We start from the raw sequence: 18,931 nt of genomic DNA on the forward strand, positions 1-18,931 counted from the left end.
TAACAATCAACAATATAATTTTATAGATATTTATATAGTCACCTTTTCCAGGTAAACTCTGCCTTCACTTCATCTTCTTTCTGGTGAGACACTGTAAATGGAAATTATTTTGAAGACAAGATCAATAACATTAAAAAGATAAAGATATCATATGTCTGATCTCCTTTTAACTCCATTAATCACAATGCTTAATAGAGTCAAGATTTAAACTGTGTTTGTCAAATCATAAAATGTGATTTAAAGTTGAATTGGCGAACACATTTCATTACCAATTAGCCAAAAAGTCAATTCAAAAACCATGTGTTGTTTCTATGTGTATAGCTATTTTATAAAATAATTCTGTTTAGCTACATGACAATACTGATCTACAATGGGTCACCTCCTACAAAGGTGTGTAAGAAAATTAATTACTAAGTTTACTTAGCATACACAAAACAATCCATGAAAACATTATATTCCATTGACATAAATCTGCAACAATCCAAATGGATTGTGGTAATACATGACACACCGTGACTACCTGGGTATGGGGCTGTAAACAGTTTGATACATGTCCCTACAGTGTGCAACTTAATGTACTACCTTTGAGTTTCCAGAAGGGCTCCGGGATAAACGCCTGAACCTGCTTGTATCGCTCCACAACGAAGCCGAGAGTCGGGAACTGACAGCTGCCGTAACTGATGAGTTTATCGGCCAACACCTCAGGGAACACCTTTTGGAGCCTCATCGTTTGAAATCGGGTAAATGAAGCACCTGGAGTGAAAACATCACATTAGAAGTCTGTGGGACGTCTGACAATTATTAATAATATAATTTTTATTAAACCCACTAGCTATGGGATCAGTGATTTAAAACATTTACTAGCCACAATTAAAAATTCACTAGTCCTACTTTAACACAATTTTACTAAATAATAGTAATAATCAGATATGTCACCTAAAGGGTGAGATAGAGCTTAAAAACACTAACATGGGGGGGTTGGGGTGGGAGCAGGATATTCATATTTACAAAAGATATTTAACTGCAACATTTGACCACAAAAATTTCACTAGCCATCGGGCATGGTAATAGTAGTTATTTACTAGCCCAACATTGAATATCACTAGCCATGGGAGTGGGGCTACCATAATCTAGAAACCCTGATAAACATTATTAACCGAAATCACTTGCTTATTTCTAAGAAGGAATGTTCATTAGATAACACTGAAGCATGATTATCAAACACATGGAAACTGAAGAAAAAAATATGCTAACACCCCATTTATATGACCAATTAACAAGGCACTTGTTGAATAAGATAAATTACAGAATTGCTGCTATCTCCACTTCTAGGCTAATTAAATATGGTCAAAAACAAATTTAATATATTTTCTTTCCATGTTACTTCAGACTTAAAAGTTATAAAGTAAAAAAAAAAAAAAAAGAAATACTATAAATGTGCTGTAACCATGCAAAAAAGAAACAACCCACAAAAGAATTAAATGTGGGTTTTTTTTAAATATGTGTTACCACAACAAATCCATCAAATTAATTTGTATGAACTGAATGGTGAGAAATGAGAAAACAAACCTATTCTAAGATCCAACTCACTGCGAACATCAACCGCATCTGAGACATTCTTGTCCGGCTCAACCAAGTTGTTCACAGCTCGATGGACTGCTCTGAAAAATAGCAAGCTTCTGTCACTGCTGGGCATATTTCAAAATACTAGTTTTCGTGTCGGATGGAATTCGAATATTTGTTCTTGTATTCCTTTTGTGTCATTCCCATTAGGAAGAAAAGTAATATAGTTTTGTATGAGGCAGGATTACCATGCATTAATACCATGCATAACAAATTCCGTAATTAACCCATTTTGATCTAGTGAAGTTTAAATAGTTTTGGTGTCGGACATTGATAAAAATCAAAGATGCCGACGTAACAGAATCAAGGCAACATTTTGTCAAAAGTATATGAAAGAACTTTGATTAAATATAGTTTTTTCATAACCAAGAAACATATTTGAAAACTAGATTATATAATTTACTTTTCTGATTAACCCTTTGTGTTCTATAGGCACTTTAGTTTTGGTGTCAGATGAAAATCATATTTTGGTATCTGATGGAAATAAAATGTCATACATTTCATCAGTAAAATTTTAACGAACACTTAATACCACACCTAGATATATATTTTAAAGTGCTTTCTTCATCATTATACTTCATTAAGAAATGAGTCATATCTTAAAGGGGCATTCCTGACTACATAAACATTTAAACATGCCCCCTGCTAACAAGGTTTTTATTGGGTAAAACTGGATATTAATTACATTTTATTGTTTTCTTGCATATTAATGTTTGTACAACATGTGTTTCTGGTATTCCTAATGTTTATTTATAGTAGCTTAAAGAGAATCTTTTTATTACTGAAGGCAAAATCTTGTTTGAGCTGCTAATTTGAATTCTTTGGTCTGGTGTTGACCACTTTTCAAATATACCCTGCTGTACTACATCTGTTCAGTCTTCATAATTAATGGAAATTTTATAATAAGTAGTATCATAAGTTTGTTATTTTATTTATTACCTGAGATTTTTTGTTTCTCTTTAAAAAAAAATTTTTTTACAGTATTCTGACTTGCTATAACTTTTTATCTTATTCTGGATCACAGATATATGCATTGTGTGTTGCATATAAGCTTAAAACAGCAGATTCTAACAAATTAAATACACACTGTTACAAAATACAACATTCATATCTGAAGTACATAACTTTTTAAGCAACATAGCTACAACATAAAGCCATTTTAAAAGTGATTTTTAAAAGTCTTACTGAGGCGTAATCTCAGAAAAACGGGCTCTGTAAACTCGGATGTTGGCTTTCACTGAAAAAAAAAAAACCCATACATATAATTGTTTTTTCCAAATTTATGGACATCATAAGAACAATTTTTTAAAAACAAAACATGTTTGTCATGAGCAAGAAATTACTTCTAAGATGTATAATTTAAATAAAGAGGCTTAGCACATAAATGGAATTGTCTAATCACATCCTACCCAATCACGTGCACATCAATTACAAACAAACCAAAAATATACATTGAAACAGTAAAAACTGCTAAAGAGGATCACCTGTATTAAGCAAACACATGTTTTAAGTTCTTGTTTTGCAAAAAATACAGAAACAGTGTACTTGGTAAAACTGATAAATTTAATTCGAAGTTATCAATATTTAATTAGAAGTTATCAATAACATGGGTTATAAAGGCGCTCAATCACGGATTTAGTGGGTCTTATTTCTCTAAATATGGATTATAAATGGAAATTACATTCATTTGGAATACCAAACCTAGTTATTGTATGATCCAAAACATTTTAATTGAACTACGATCGAGGGAATTCCATGACACGCACGTAAAAGTGATAAATTTAATTAGAAGTTATCAGTAACATGGGTAGTTTAATAATGAAAAAGTGGTAATAGCCAAAAATACTTTACCTAATAACTAGGTCAATACCTCAAAAGGTAAGTGTTTAACATAGGATAGGGACCATATGTTACAGATGTATCAAATATTTACCTTGCTGACACACCTGTATCACCTCAAAGCCAATGTTTTCACCCTCACGATCACAATCTGTCCAGATTACCAGTATCTGACAACCTCGCACTTCTCTCTCTAGTGTTCGCTGGTAGTGAAAGAAAAATGTTTAAAAATCAGCAGTACTTGAATGGTACCCAAAATATATCTGTGTACAAAATGAATATTAGGATACTCACGGGAACATTTTGATTTCAAAATCTTGATTATTCGATATTTCTAGTTATGGGCCATTCCGTGGTATTTGGTCCATGGGTGTGAAAATTTCAAAATGATCTGTTAAACTAAATTTTTATTATAGCTTAAAGTTAACACCCTTAAGTACATACAAATATCATTTTATTGCCAATTTACTTATGTTTTATGGGTTTTAATGACAGTTTTATTTGAAAAAATAATTTTTGTAAGCCAGGACATGACATTTGTTTTTTGGTAATATTTAATTACTGTTAAGTCAAATTTAAAAATTATGTATCAGGACATCATATCTAAAATATACTGCATATGAAAATACTACTTTCCCTTCTTTCATATCATAATTAATATTTTAAATTATTTTTCAAAATATATGTCACGTCCTGGCTGATTTGACATACAAAAGTTGGTTTTATTTAAAAACTATTTTTTCGAAATAAAAATCCTTTTTAATTCTCCTTCTTCTCAATGTTCCAAGTATAAATAAAAGGTATAATGATGAATGGTTGTATTATATGATTAAAATAACCACCTCAAACTTTGAGCCAGGACGTGACATTGAGCCAGGTCGTGACATTCAAGATGGCAAGTTTAACTGAGTAAAGATTAAAAATGTATTAAATCTCTCTATATAGAGAAACTAACAAAACTGACTAGATAATTCACATGTACCTAAAAGAAATTACTTTTATTTTCAACATTTTTGCTCTCACCATCAAGAATCGGAAACAAAGAAACTGGACGTTTGGGGAGTACGTTCAAATATTTAACATGGATTTATGTAGATACAAAAATACTGTTATCAACTAATTCTATGCGTCTATGTTTTAACCAAATAATGAATTATTGATAATCCGCCAATTTAAAGAATATTGTATTTATACCAAATGTTCCATTCTGTGAATCCAAACTGGTGTACACACACAATAAATATTGTGTCAAAGAATTGTTCAAATACAATTTGCTGCTAGAATCTTAAGTTTATTCCTTGGCAGATACAGGTATCTAAACATGAATTGGAATATATAAACTAACATTTCTCCAGTGAAGGATGTAACTGATAAAGATATACATGTTGTATGTGGAAGATAAAACTTGGGTTGGGGGAATTCAAATCAGTTGTGTCATTGAAATCCTTGCTATTGTCATCCATCAACAGTTTATATTAATATACATTGTTGATAGTTTGGCCTATCAGATAATGATGAACAGAAAGAAGAAACTGTCCAAAGACTATAATTTCTGTACTGACTGGGGTTCATATTTTGAATTCCAATTAAATCAGATGATCATAAAAATACCAACAAAAGACAAAATATAATAATATATTAATTCTAAAATATATGGTAAATTGCAAACAAGAATTCTACAGAATTAAATGTCTTAAAATTATTCAGTGTCATTGATAGTGCATCTGAAGATATCTATCTCAGTGCATGTTAAAAATGTTTTTAAAACATTAAAAAACAAATTAAACTTCGAAAAATTAACTTAAAATTTTAAAATAATAAAGTTGAAAAACAAATTTTGACGTGCATCGAGGTGAACATTCATAGATAGAACTATAAATGAAGCTTTACTGATGCAGAACATGTGATTTATGAGAAATGTAGCTACATTTGTACAATCAATGTTGAGCTAAATGCAAATGTTGATTCCGCAGTCAACGAAAAAGTTATATCTATACTTCATCTTTTTAGTTTGTAGATGTATTGTAATGCAAAGGTTAGACAAAAATCACCAGACTTAGCAACAACAGGATAAACAATGCTGTTGACAGTATGGTCACTGGTTATAAAAGTATATTATATGAATATTGTATGATAATTTTTTTTTATGCACAATGACAGTTCAATTAATCAGGATTTTATGCACATATTTTGATGATAAAAACAACTTAAACAAGTAAATATCATTGATTTCATAAATTAACAGTGTTTCATTAGTAGTATTTGATATACATATCATTTATTAATTGTATAAGTGAACTGGACAAAAAGTCACGTCCTGGCTCGTCACGTCCTGCCTCCTACTGAAATTTTTAAAAGTAAATGTTACATCATAAAGAATATATTTTTAGTAAATTGCTATATGGCATTTAAAAATAGACTGGATATTGTGTTAAACAGTGTATTTCAATAAGCAAACATTCTATCAGGAGAGCAGAGTTTTGGAATTTACTGCAGTGTTTAAAAAGTGATGTCCATTTTCGTCACGTCCTGGCACATTTTACTTTTCACTTTATAAGTCTTTTTTTTTTGACAAAAACAAGATTTGGTCCGACATGCTTATATTACTATATGTAATGAGTCTATAAATGATAAAACTGCATTTCCATTTAAAAAGGAGTTTGAGTAAAGGAGATCATAAGAGTCAGAATGTCACGTCCTGGCTTAAAAAATTACCATGGAATGGCCCTTATGTGAAAATTAATTAGCAACTATTGTTTAATGTTTCAAAATTGTGTAACGATCTCTGTAACTTGCATAGCTAATCGCGACACTGACCAAAATGTTCCCTGTACTCCTACCAAATATCAGCAAGAGATTTTTTATATGCAGTCAGACAGGACAGCCGTTGATGTATCTGTTAGCGACCACTGGTTGAATAAGATATTAACACAATGGGTCTACTAAAGAAGAATGACTCAACACCATGTGGCATGATATCAAAGAAAGGAATGTTTTATTTAACGACGCACTCAACACATTTTATTTACGGTTATATGGCGTCAGACATATGGTTAAGGAACACACAGATTTGGAGAGGAAACCTGATGTTGCCACATAGGCTACTCTTTTACGACAGGCAGCAAGGGATCTTTTATTTGCGCTTCCCACAGGCAGAATAGCACAAACCATGGCCTTTGTTGAACCAGTTATGTATCACTGGTCGGTGCAAGTGGTTTACACCTACCCATTGAGCCTTGCGGAGTACTCACTCAGGGTTTGGAGTCGGTATCTGGATTAAAAATCCCATGCCTCGACTGGGATCCGAACCCAGTACCTACCAGCTTGTAGACCGATGGCTAACCACGACGCCACCGAGGCCGGTCGGCATATAACCAACCAATACACTCTGTGAATAATGTCACCGATTGTTAATACAGGGGTCGAATTTCAATTTCTGGAAGACATGGCAAGTGTTGCTTTTGGATGAATTAAAAAAAATTGGGCACAAAAGGCAAGTTGAAGGGGCACGAAAGCAAACTTTTCCTTCAAAAGAGGGGCATGAAGACAACTTACTTTCTATCAAGTTTCTGACACAAAAAATATTTCACATTATGGTCTTGGATTCTTTGATACAGATATATGTCACAATAATCTATTTTACAAGGTTAATAACATGTAGCATATATGCTACATTTTCCAATGTAGCAGATATGCTATATTATTAAAAGTATATACAAAGTTATGAAAATTCAAAAATCAACATGGAAGTGTTCAGTATACACTAACATCTGTAAGTTGAATGAATATTATAATTTTTGGAATATATTTTGAGTACTTGGGCACTAGAGGGTTAAAAAATAAATGAATGCGTCAAATATCTAGGCATGGCACAAGACTACTTCATTCTTCCCACACCGCCAGAAGGAAGACGGCCACTCTCAAGACTGGTTTGACAGAATAAATGAATGTTTAATGACACCACAGCACAAAAAAATACATCAGCTATGGTAAATGCAAAAATAATGTGATGATAAGCCTTGACAGAATGATATTTGTTTGTGACTGCAATGTCCCAATCATCTTGCCAAGTCAAAAAGATATATATATTGAGTAATATGATATTTAAAATCACTAATGTGTAAGTCACAAAGAATATATTTATAAATGACGTCAACTTAAACTGCTGTAAATAACGTTATGTTTTACATCCTGGTATGACTGACCTGTCACTTTGTGTGTTAACAAGAAGTCCAACTTTGCTAGATGTGAATTTTCATGTTACATTTTGTGTCATTTCTAAATAATAAAATGTTGGGTTTAAAAAAAATATATTCCCAAGGGCACAGTGACAAACCAGGTAAAGCAGCATGGCATTTTCCTTGCCATCAACACTGTACTTGCTTTTGGTGCCGTCGTGAAATTTTAACCCTGTTAATAGATCTATAAACCACAGTGTTATAATGTACATGGTTTGAAGAGTATAAAATAAAATTAACCCTTGTTATAGACAGAACCTAAATACATGTAACTACTGAACATAAATATATTCATTTTTATTAATTATAGAAAGAAACATTCAATAACTACGTAACATAAATATATTAATTTTTATTAATCATAAAAAGGAATGTTTAATTACCTTAATTTCCAAAAACTTTTCAGGACAGTATTTTGTGACAGGAAGTTCAAACAAGGCACTTGGACTACATGAATTCCTGAAAGAGTAAGATACTGCATCAATTAGTTTATTAAAAACTACCACTAGTATCAGTAATGATAATCATAAGTACCTATATTTATATTTTGTTATTTGATAGCAAACTGAAAAATTACTTTACTTGAGGTTTTTCTATGAATTGATTATCAGATAAGACAATATTCTAGTCATATTGAATCCAGCTTCTTGCCGTAGCAACTTTATTATTGGACATTTTCACCAAATTGAAGATCAAATTTCATTTAGAGAACAGCAATATCATGTTTTGTAAAAGACAACAGCTATTTTTCAGAGACCATGCATGATTGAATTCCACCCATACAAAATGGCCAGCGATGATACAACATCGAAAAAAGGTGCATGCCTCAACTCAGGTCTTGTATTAATTACAAATTCTTGTTTTTATGTAACTGATAGTTTGTTCACGACAACATTTTAGTTATCAATGCATGGTTTCCAACATTTTCTCAAGCAAACTGCTAAATGTTCATCCAAAGGAAATAACAAATGTTTCTTATTTCGAGGGTTATAAAGTGGATTATAATAATCTATAAATCATATTTTACCATAACCACAGTTACCACTGTGTTAATAAAATGCAGTATGCAATATCGCTATCAAGAAGTGTTTATAGTATTTATGTTACAACAAAAACTTGCCATTTACTGTAATGACCAGCAAAATTTAGCTCCAACAAGTGACCTGAAACAGATGTCATCGTCATTGCAGCATTTTGGTTGAGAAGATGGTAGTCAAACTCATACAGCTTGTTGAAACGAGAGAGTCCCTCTCTCTACAAGAAAACAACGAACAATATTTAACTCGAAATTTTTGGAATATGACAGGACTCAAGATTATACAAATATGGACCAGACGCCTTACATGGAATAAAAATATTTATTCATGTAAAAAACAAAGGGAAAAAAGAAGAGGAAGTTTGTTAGTCTTGAACTCAACCAATCATCAAATTGTATGGGTCAAAAGAGTACATGTACCTCCTCCACACAGGAGCTATGTAGAATAGTGTTCACATGGTACAAGCGGTAAGTTAAGAACATGTTTAGGCCATTGTTTGCTATTCATGCTACGCTAGTTCATTTTGTTACTACTGGCCATTATCGACTTCTGCCTACCAGATGCGTGTGCATGCTGATAAAGTGATATGTGACGTCAATGCCCTACACACATGGCTTCCGCTATAAAACAAACAGGTTATAATCCTTTCTTTCTTAAGTGGTCGAATACTGAGGCCGTTGCCCTACCCCCCAGTAAGGTCATTTTGTCCTTTATCCGGGTCGTTTCACCCGTTTTATTTTGATCTAAATCTTTATGGCTTGTGTCTTCTCCTCCATGCCTTTTTCCATTGTGTAGAGATTAAATGTATGTTGCAGTCTAATATAGACATTCTTCAGCAACTCCCGTAAACCAAGCTAGTTTTTCAAGAGTCATGTGACATCACCAAAACTGTTATGAATCTGCGAAGCAGACGAAATTTTGACAATGACAGCAGTGTGAAACTGTTGTTTATTTAGGTTTAGGTTAATTTTACGTGCTATTTAATATAGTGCAAAATGGTGATCATGTATAAAAATAATTTAAATGTCAGGGTTCAATCATATGCAGATTCCTTAAAAACAAATCATATGCAAATAGATAAGTTTATTGGGTAGCCCAGTTCACTGATTTTCACGATATTAAACCTCCCACAATATTTATATATATGAGGGTGGGAGGGTAGGGGCGAAACGACCTGTTTGGAGGACGAACCTACCCGGGACGAAACAACTGGGCGAATCTGGATAAAAGCAAAACGGTCTGACCGTGCCAAAGAAAGTCCTTCTAAAAATGAAGACTGTACATACTAATACTATCCCTACCTTTCTGTATCTTCCTTGAGACATGACATCTGCAAGTGATTTTGCAGCATCGTTTTTCTCGGCAACATTCAAAACACGGACCATTTTAGAAGAGCAGTAGCATCGCAAAATGATCTTAAACATATTGTAAAACGTATGTTCTGATTTTTGCAACACATGTTGTTAAGCATTTCTTTTAAATGCACAAAATAGTTTTTGGCTCACTTTCAAGTTTATCTTGCCGCCATTTTGAAAGTTGAAGGTCAATTGCTATTTCCGGTATGACCAAATAAAATTATACCCATTATAGAATGGTATAGGATGTAACAAATATATATACATATATATATATATATATATATATATATATATATATATATATATATATATATATATATATATATATATATATATATTATATATATATATATATATATATATATATACTGAACAAAATAAGAAACTTCCGCTAACTTTGCTTAAACATAACTTGATAAAAACAAACCGGGAGAATAATTGTTATATATGCGTTTAAAGAGTGTTCCATGATGCATCGTTTGGTGCAAAAATCATGGCCATAGGTTAACAGAAACTGGGAGAAATTTTGACCAAGTGTGGTAGGGGTTAAAAAACTAAAAACCCCACTTAATAACGGGTATGACCACCTCTTGAATTGACCACTGCAGTGCATCGCAGGCGCATAGAATTGACTAAAGTGTTGATTTCTGCCTGTGGAATATTGTTCCATTCCTAAATGAGCGCTTGACGAAGTTCGTTGACGTTAGCGGGTGGGTTGGGACGACGCCTCAATCGTCTGTCCAGACTATCCCAGACATGCTCGATGGGGTTGAGATCAGGACTTTTAGCGGTTCAGTCATCAATGAGAGGTGGTATTATCATGCTGAAAAATCGAGATGTTGGCGTTGTTATGGAACAGAGGAATGACGTGATGAGCGAGAATGTCATGGCGGTAACGTTGAGCATTTAAATTGCCATCAATGACGACTAGTGGTGAACAATAACCATGGGCAATGGCTGTCCAGATCATGACACAACCACCACCCCCGAAACGATCTCGTTCAAGAACACAACAGTCAGCATAGCGTTCATTTCTCCTACGGTAGACGCGCACCCTGCCATCACCACGTTGTAAAGAAAAATCTGGATTCATCCGAAAAAAGAACGGTATTCCAGCGTCGCCGTATCCAACGAGTATGTACACGTGCCCAATTAAGACGATTTAGACGATGACGTTGCGTTAAAACGCATCCGACGTAAGGACGTCTTGCATGTAAACCGTTCTCCCGCAGACGATTACGAACAGTTTGCCCACTGATTCGGTTATTATGAAGCCCAGGTGCGTTAACAGCAGTAGCAGTGGCAGTTTGGAATCGATTGCACAAATGCGTGTTCATGATATAGCGGTCTTGACCACGCGTTGTAACACGCGGACGTCCACGACGTGGCTAGTCGTTGGTGCTTCCTGTCGTTCGAAATCTTACGCGAAGATTTCGTATCGCTCGACTAGAACTCCCAACATGCCTTGCAACGTCTTCTGTCGACATGCCAGCATCAAGCATGCCAATCGCCCGTTCGCGTAAATTATTGGGTATTCTTGGCATACTAAAAATGCTATAATGTCAAAAACGTTAATTTTTGTACAAATTCTGAAGCGTTTTCGTTCACTTGACAACAATGTCAGTAAGACAAGTAAAACAAATTGACCGAATACTACACGGAACATGTCGAACCATGCATGCACGTGCAAATTGAATTTCACGTTGTCGACGATTAACAGTGCAAAAATAATCGATAAAATTCATGAATCCTGATAACACAGCTCAAGGCTAATACTACCTATATAATTTCATTACACAATGCATTCTTTAACACAACAAATACTATATGTACAAATCGGAAGTTTCTTTTTTTGTTCAGTATATATATATATATATATTTATATAATTTTTTCTTTTCTTTTTTTCTTGTATTAAATTTGATAAAATCATACATAGTGTGGGGCCCCCACCGCAGAGTTTCTGTCAGAAAGATATTTTTGGGTATGACGTTATGAAATTGAATGCAACCACAGTTAATAGGGGGTATCCATGGGGGACAGCGATCTGCAGTAAGAAAATGGGTTAAAATTAGGGTTAGGGCTAAGAAAATCATACAGTAATGATAAAAGTAATTAATTTTTTCAAAAGGTTAACTTAAAAAAAAAATTGCAAACAAATACCTGTTTTACCCTCTGGCAGAAACTCTGCATCCCACTCCCCACCCCAATATAAAATATTGGCTGTTTCCAATTAGGTCAGGTCAGGTTAGGTTATTATAGGTTTTAACGTGCACATTCAAAACAAGCTCTTGTAGCACATGCCTGTCATGGGCGCGAGTGTTGACTTTCGCCGGCTCCTCCGTCCAGGTCAGGAAAATGTTTTGGGTGGCTGGGAGAGGGAGTCGTCCGAGCTGGCATGTGCAAGGGAGCATAAGCAGCCCGACCAGGATTGGTAGCTGGCAAGGGTTGGTTTTGGTGCTATTGAATTCGCATATGTCCCGTAGGATTAAAGCAAAATAGAAAATGTTGCATAATTTCTTGAATGTGCTTTTGTCGCATTATTTTTTTTAATGACTCCACCCCCAACCGCAATCTGATTAAAATTAGCTTAGATTGCCCCAACCATCTCATAACCTCGTGAATGATACTGGTATTGAAATAAATATGTCCGCTTCCGGCATAAATTATAATAAGTGTATTTTTAATGCTACACCGTCTGGGTATGGATAATATTCCCCGGAAGTGACTGAATCACGAATAGTGAAATATTATTTTTCTTGAAGAGACGTGACCTCGATAGCGATTTGATCCTTCTGTTTACACCAGTTAGTGGAGTGTTAATGTCGCCCATCTAAGTGACGTACTTTAGAGGTCAACATGATATCCTTAGCGGCTGCGGGTTTGGCTTGCTATAAACATGGACGTGTCACTGCTAGACTTGTCAGAATGCGTTTTAGAACTTTAAGGTAGTTTTGAAACTTCTTTTTTTTTCAATTAGGATCCATATTAAATACTGTTTAATTATATCTGTTACAGGTTTACTAAAATCCATCTAAAGGTATCATAAGCAGGATCAGCCTGTGGAGCGCTAACCTGAGGTGCTTGCATCGTTGAATCAAACTCATTCTCTAATTGGGTTTTTCCCCATTCCAAGCAGTGCACCACATGCAATGGTATATGCCTTCATGTTTGAGGGACAGTACATATAATTGTAGGTCATCAGGATTAACGTGGTGGGGCTGGACGTAGCCCAGTGGTAAAGCGTTCGCTGGATGCGCGGTCAGTCTAGGATCGATCCCAGTCAGTGGACCCATTGGGCTATTTCTCAGTTCAAAGAGTGCTCACAAAAGGGGGAATCATAGTCACTTCGTACCTAATGAATCGACCATAGCATAAAAGCAGTGTGGGGTCATCCATTTAGTACATACGCACAATTTTCCGATTTTTTGCACCACCCCCCACCCCACCCCGTACGCATGCGTACGCCAGTGCCCATACCCCCCCCCCCCTTGCGTACATACGCAAAAGATCGTCAGTCAGTACCAGTAAATGTAGACAATGCCACCGTCGATGTCATCATGGTGTACTATACTAATAGTTCCTGAACCTCGCCCGCCTTCTTGGTTGGGTTTACACATTTAATACATTTCAAAAGTTGGGAATATTTGTCATAATTATCACCACCGGAGGCCATTTTCTTGGCCATGCATGCGTGCGTCAAATGACACAAAGGTCATGCAGTGGAATGACGCAAAGGGTTAGTATGGCGAACAAAACAGGCGCCGACGATCTAGAACGTCGGTAAATAATCAAATTAACTATATATATATTTTTAAATTTTACCCTAATAACCCCCCCCCCCCCCGCCGTACACAAAATGGCTCTTAAATTTTCAACCCCCCCACCCACCCCCCAAAATGCGTACGTACTAAAAGTATGCCCCCTGTGATGTTTTTTAAACTTACTTTTGACAGTTTGAAATTAAGAACATGTTATTGTGCAGCATATCATTACTGATAATCATACCTATCAGCTGTTATTTCCATTTTAGTTGACAAGAGCCGTATTTGGTATTTATTACTAACTGCCAAATTCGATGTTTTGTGAAATTGGCTCCAATTGACCAAATTGCGCTTTTTATATTCACAATTAATAAATATGCTAATAATAATAAATATGAACAAGTTTTTCAGTTACCAGTTGAAATGGCCCAATATTACTTATTTGCATCATATTTGTTTAAGAAATAAAAAATAACAACCATTAAAAACATTAACTACCCTATCAATTGCCAACTTGGCCAATTGCTAATGTTTATACAAAGTGGCAATAATTTTTAGTTTTTTGCTGATAAAGTATCCATTAAATTAACCACAAATTTGTTTCAGTGTATGGTACGAAATGACGATGTGTTTAGGGACAAAATTAAATAGTGAATGATTTATAAAGTCAGTTGCAGGTGGTGATATATATAGAAAAAAAATGTTAATACGTACATCGTACGATACGACTTTCAGTTACGGTATGAAATGACCAAGGTACGAAATGACGCTTTACAATGACCAGTGTACGAAATGACCAAGGTACAAAGCGACTGACAACCAAAAGGGGTAACAAAGGCTGTGGTATGTACTATCCTGTCATATAAAAGATTCTTGTTGCTGATCGAAAAGAGTAGCCCATGAAGTGTCGACAGCGGGTTTCCTCAATATATTCACAATACATTTAGGGTCCCATTGCTTTAAATGTTTTAGTGAGTCAATCAGTTTGCCACTCTCCTAAAACCTTCCAGGCGAGTGTGGCTGAGAGCAGGAGTGATCACTCGCCTTTCCTGGAGAAGACTGTTTCAGAGTTATGGCCCTTGCACTCAAGAGATATGAAAACAAATTTTCAGATTATTATTTTTGCAATTTTGTGAATATAGTTTTATCATGTATTATTACAGATAACGTTCAACTCTCATGGCAATTTACTAATTTTTACAGAGTTATAGCCCTTGAATTTAGGAGATACATATGAAAATCTGTTGGGGGCCTGTTTGGGGACATGTATTGCTTTAGCAGTACTCTCAGAATGATTGTTCAAATACACATTAATGTATGTGTGATTAAACAATTCTGCATTTTCTTTTGTCCACAGAATGGGAGTTAGACAGTTGCAGACCTCAGCAGTTGCATTGACAAAAGCAGACATAGATGAGGAAACGGTGCCATTTAAAAACACCAAAGCTGCTTCGTGGAAAAGCACCAACTCTGTGATCCCTGCCCGAGAAGTGCCAGTATACCAGCCTGTCATCATAGGTATTAGTGTCATGGTGTTCCTTGTGTACTTCTTAATCCTCAGGGAAGAGAGTGACATTGACTCTGAATTTCGAGGATCTTTGTTTGACCGTGTTCCAGGATTAGAGGAAACTCAGTTGAAACTTTCCATTGAGTACAATACTAAATTAGGTAAAGATGTAACAGAGTTGGAAATGAGACTGGCCGAGATTGTGGGCTCCAAGTGAAAGAGATCCACAATAAAGTTGGAGTTGAATCTTTTTGTATATATGTATGTTAATGTGTGTACTGCAGAGAGCAAAAATTAGAATCTGTATGTTCCACAATTAGGGTAAAGTGATCTCGACAACTTTGATTTGTATTCTTTAATTATTCATTCTGTATTGGATGTCAAACATTTGGCAACCCTGTCCTTGTTGAATGCCTCCACTCTGTAGCCATGTACAACGCCATGGCACGTTTACAACTACAGCCATTTGGTGTCTAGGATATAGTAATTTTAATTACTTGTATTTAAAACAATTTATTACCCAAACTGGTCACAAATAATTTGGGAATATTTCTCACCGAGAAGTATCATGCATCGCCCAGTGGTAAAGTGCTCACCCATGCCTCTAGGATCGAGCCCCATGTGGGAACCCATTGTTCCAGCATATGCACAACTGGTTTATCAAACATTGTGTTATAAGATACATGTATTCTGCCTGTGGCCCTTGCTACTAATGGAAAAATGTAGTGCTTTCTCTAAGACATAGCAAATTACCCGTTTTACATCCAATAACCGATGATAAATGAATCAATGTGCTGTAATGGTGTCATTAAACAAAAACTTTTTGATGTAATGTATATTGTTGGTCAATGTAGCAGTCCAGTTCATCACAACTGGTCAAAGACTGTGGTATGTGTTTTCCTGTCTGTTGGAAAATACATATAAAAGATCCCTTGCTGCTAATGGAAAAATATGGTAGGTTTCAGAATTACCAAATGTTTAACATCAAATAGTTCTAGCTGTGTGGTTAAACCCAGTCTGTTCAGGATTTGGAACAAAATGTCAGAGATTTACATGTTCATATTACACATCAGTTTTAAACAGGTTTGGGTTTTTTGAAAATTATCTGTGAACATGAAAAAAATTGTCATAACGTTCTTGGTGCAAGTGGCTTTAAACAATGTCTTCTAATGGGCCCCACAAATATAATTTCGAAGCCTACACCCGTTTAAAAACTATAATTCCTCCGGTTGGATAGCAAATTTGTCACTGGTAAAAAAAAAAAGGATCACTTGCTAAATTTGACACCTGGCAACTAAAGTATCCTCTATGGCAAATTCAGTCCGGTAATTTAAAGAGCTTGATAATGTTTTACGTAACCATCACCCTTTCACGCCTATTCTCTTCTTAATGTACTTGGGATCGTCTGGTATAAAATGGTCCACATGAATGCACTATTGGTGATGACGACTGCACTGCATACAGGCATGGCAATGGCAGATGCCTATTTTAGATTGCCATTGCTTGCACGACAAGTGGTCCATGTTGGTGAAAAATAAAGCATCAAGTCTGCCTTCCATTAATGATTTCGCACAAGTCCATCAGTACAATGCATTTACACAGTGCCGTATCCATATGCAAGCATCAGTTAAAAAAAAAAAGTAAACTGATGTGATATTTTTTTTCTGTGTAGTGACATCACAATGTGAAGCATTTACTTTCAGGCAATATAAGATTTTGCATGAAAGAGCACATTATCGTTCGCGATATAGCCCAATAGGATCTTTCTCGTTCAGCTTGTGCATCACGACTGGTATATCAAAGGCTGTGGTATGCGCTATTCTATCTGTGGGACCTTGCTGCTAATCGAAAAAGTCCACGACATGGCAACAGTAGGTTGTGTGGTCCTTAACCATGTAACTGTAAATAAAATGTTACGCACGTCGTTAAATAAAACATTTCCTTTTCCATACTTTGGAATTTACAAGTTATTTCTAAGCCAGTTTTATAAATTGCACAGAGGTTTTATTTCCATTATCCTATTCTTATGTCATATATGCAGTGTTAGATCAGGCATAAGACAGAGCTGTTGGGAGCTGACATCGATTATATGGAGTAATAAATTTGTGAATGGATTTATGGATGTAAACCAGAGAAAATGTGCATGAAACGGCTGAAAAAATGCAACCAAGCAGTTGTTGCATGCTTTGTGAAAAAACATGACTTCTAGAATTTTATAAAAATCCACTAGCGTATGGGATCAGGGATTTTAAAAATGTACTATTACATAAATACAATTTTACTAATAGTAATATTTCACCTAAAGAGGGAGATTGAGGTTTAAAATCCTTACGGGTTTAAAGATGGGGGCAGGATATTCATATTTACATTACATACAAAATATGTAAATGCTGCATTAGACTAGGGTTTGCATATGGCAGAGACGTATATTGATCTGTCACAACCAACCAGCAAACCTGCAACAGTTCCCCAGCCAGACGAACGAGGGGAAAATCCATTTTCTCACACAAACAATGACAAAGATGTTGAAAGTTTAATGCAGCCAATAGCATAGGAAGGGGACAGGGTCCATGATTATCAATTTTTTTTAAAGACTCCATACCCAATATTTATGTCACATGCCAAAATTGTATAGCATTGTCATGACATTACCGTCTCAGACTAATAGAAAGAAATGTTTTATTTAACGACGCACTAACACATTTTATTTACGGTTATATGGCGTCGGACATATGGTTATGGACCACACAGATTTTGAGAGGAAACCCGCTGTCACCATTACATGGGCTACTCTTCTGATTGGCAGCAAGGGATCTTTTATTTGCGCTTCCCACAGGCAGGATAGCACAAACCATGGCCTTTGTTGAACCAGTTATGGATCACTGGTCGGTGCAAGTGGTTTACACCTACCCATTGAGTCAGTATCTGGATTAAAAATCCCATGCATCGACTGGGATCCGAACCCAGTACCTACCAGCCTGTAGACCGATGGCCTGCCACGACGCCGGTCACTCCAATAGTCTCTCGACTCTTTTCATGGACTATTGCTTGTTTCCATACCTTCAGACATTTTTCTTTCCATATTGGAACATTTCATACACTGTAGTAAAACTTATCAATTATCTGTCCTTTGAGTGTCACAATAACTTTTGCCTTTGATTATACCCGAATGCTTTAAAATTATACAGTGTCCCACACAGCACAAAAAATTTCTTCCAGTGACAAAGATAAAACAAAAATTTAAATACTTAATGCAAATATTTTATTTAATGTGGCTGCCATGGCAACCAAAATCACACTAAAATTTCAAACTTCTGATATGGAAATGCTGCCAACCTCTACACTAAGCAAAATCCCATTAAATTGATGTAGTTCCAAAAATGTGGTCCCATAAAATTGTATTGTTATTAAAGACATCAGAGGCATTGGCAAGTGAACAGAGAAGTTATGTCATTATCCAACCAGAAAACACCATATTCACAAATCAGGAACTATTGTCAAAAGTTTACAGCACCACCTACCTTCATGATGGGATTTTTGTTTATAGTACCAACACTAGCAGTGGCA

At 35.3% G+C, this 18,931-nt stretch overlaps 2 protein-coding genes across 3 annotated transcripts in view; one reads left to right on the forward strand and one right to left on the reverse strand.

Moving 5' to 3' along the window:
* Nucleotides 1–10,260, reverse strand: part of LOC121378775 (DNA topoisomerase 3-alpha-like) — a 38,255-nt gene extending 27,995 nt beyond the window's left edge. For both annotated transcript variants that reach the window (XM_041507087.1, XM_041507086.1), the window contains exons 1-8: nt 10,039–10,260; nt 8,821–8,954; nt 8,084–8,159; nt 3,557–3,665; nt 2,809–2,860; nt 1,570–1,661; nt 583–753; nt 43–91 (exon numbers count right to left, since the gene is read on the reverse strand). In XM_041507087.1, the coding sequence (XP_041363021.1) occupies nt 43–91; nt 583–753; nt 1,570–1,661; nt 2,809–2,860; nt 3,557–3,665; nt 8,084–8,159; nt 8,821–8,954; nt 10,039–10,161 (806 nt within the window). In that variant the 5' untranslated portion in view covers nt 10,162–10,260. The remainder of the gene's footprint in view (nt 1–42; nt 92–582; nt 754–1,569; nt 1,662–2,808; nt 2,861–3,556; nt 3,666–8,083; nt 8,160–8,820; nt 8,955–10,038) is intronic.
* Nucleotides 10,261–12,808: 2,548 nt separating this feature from the next.
* On the forward strand, nt 12,809–17,315 carry LOC121379178. Its single transcript, XM_041507675.1, has 2 exons — nt 12,809–13,041; nt 15,215–17,315. The coding sequence occupies exons 1-2, from the start codon at nt 12,953–12,955 to the stop codon at nt 15,579–15,581; spliced, it is 456 nt and encodes a 151-aa protein (XP_041363609.1). The 5' UTR covers nt 12,809–12,952; the 3' UTR covers nt 15,582–17,315.
* The last annotated feature ends 1,616 nt before the right edge of the window (nt 17,316–18,931 follow it).

This window comes from Gigantopelta aegis, chromosome 8 (genome assembly GCF_016097555.1).
Source record: "Gigantopelta aegis isolate Gae_Host chromosome 8, Gae_host_genome, whole genome shotgun sequence".
Classification (NCBI taxonomy): domain Eukaryota; kingdom Metazoa; phylum Mollusca; class Gastropoda; order Neomphalida; family Peltospiridae; genus Gigantopelta; species Gigantopelta aegis.

Bases quoted from the DNA above. Each gene is read 5' to 3' on its own strand.
- LOC121379178 (XM_041507675.1), top strand. From the start codon at position 12,953: ATGATATCCTTAGCGGCTGCGGGTTTGGCTTGCTATAAACATGGACGT. The intron at 13,042-15,214 runs GTAGTTTTGAAA...TTTTGTCCACAG, and splicing joins ATGCGTTTTAGAACTTTAAG to AATGGGAGTTAGACAGTTGC.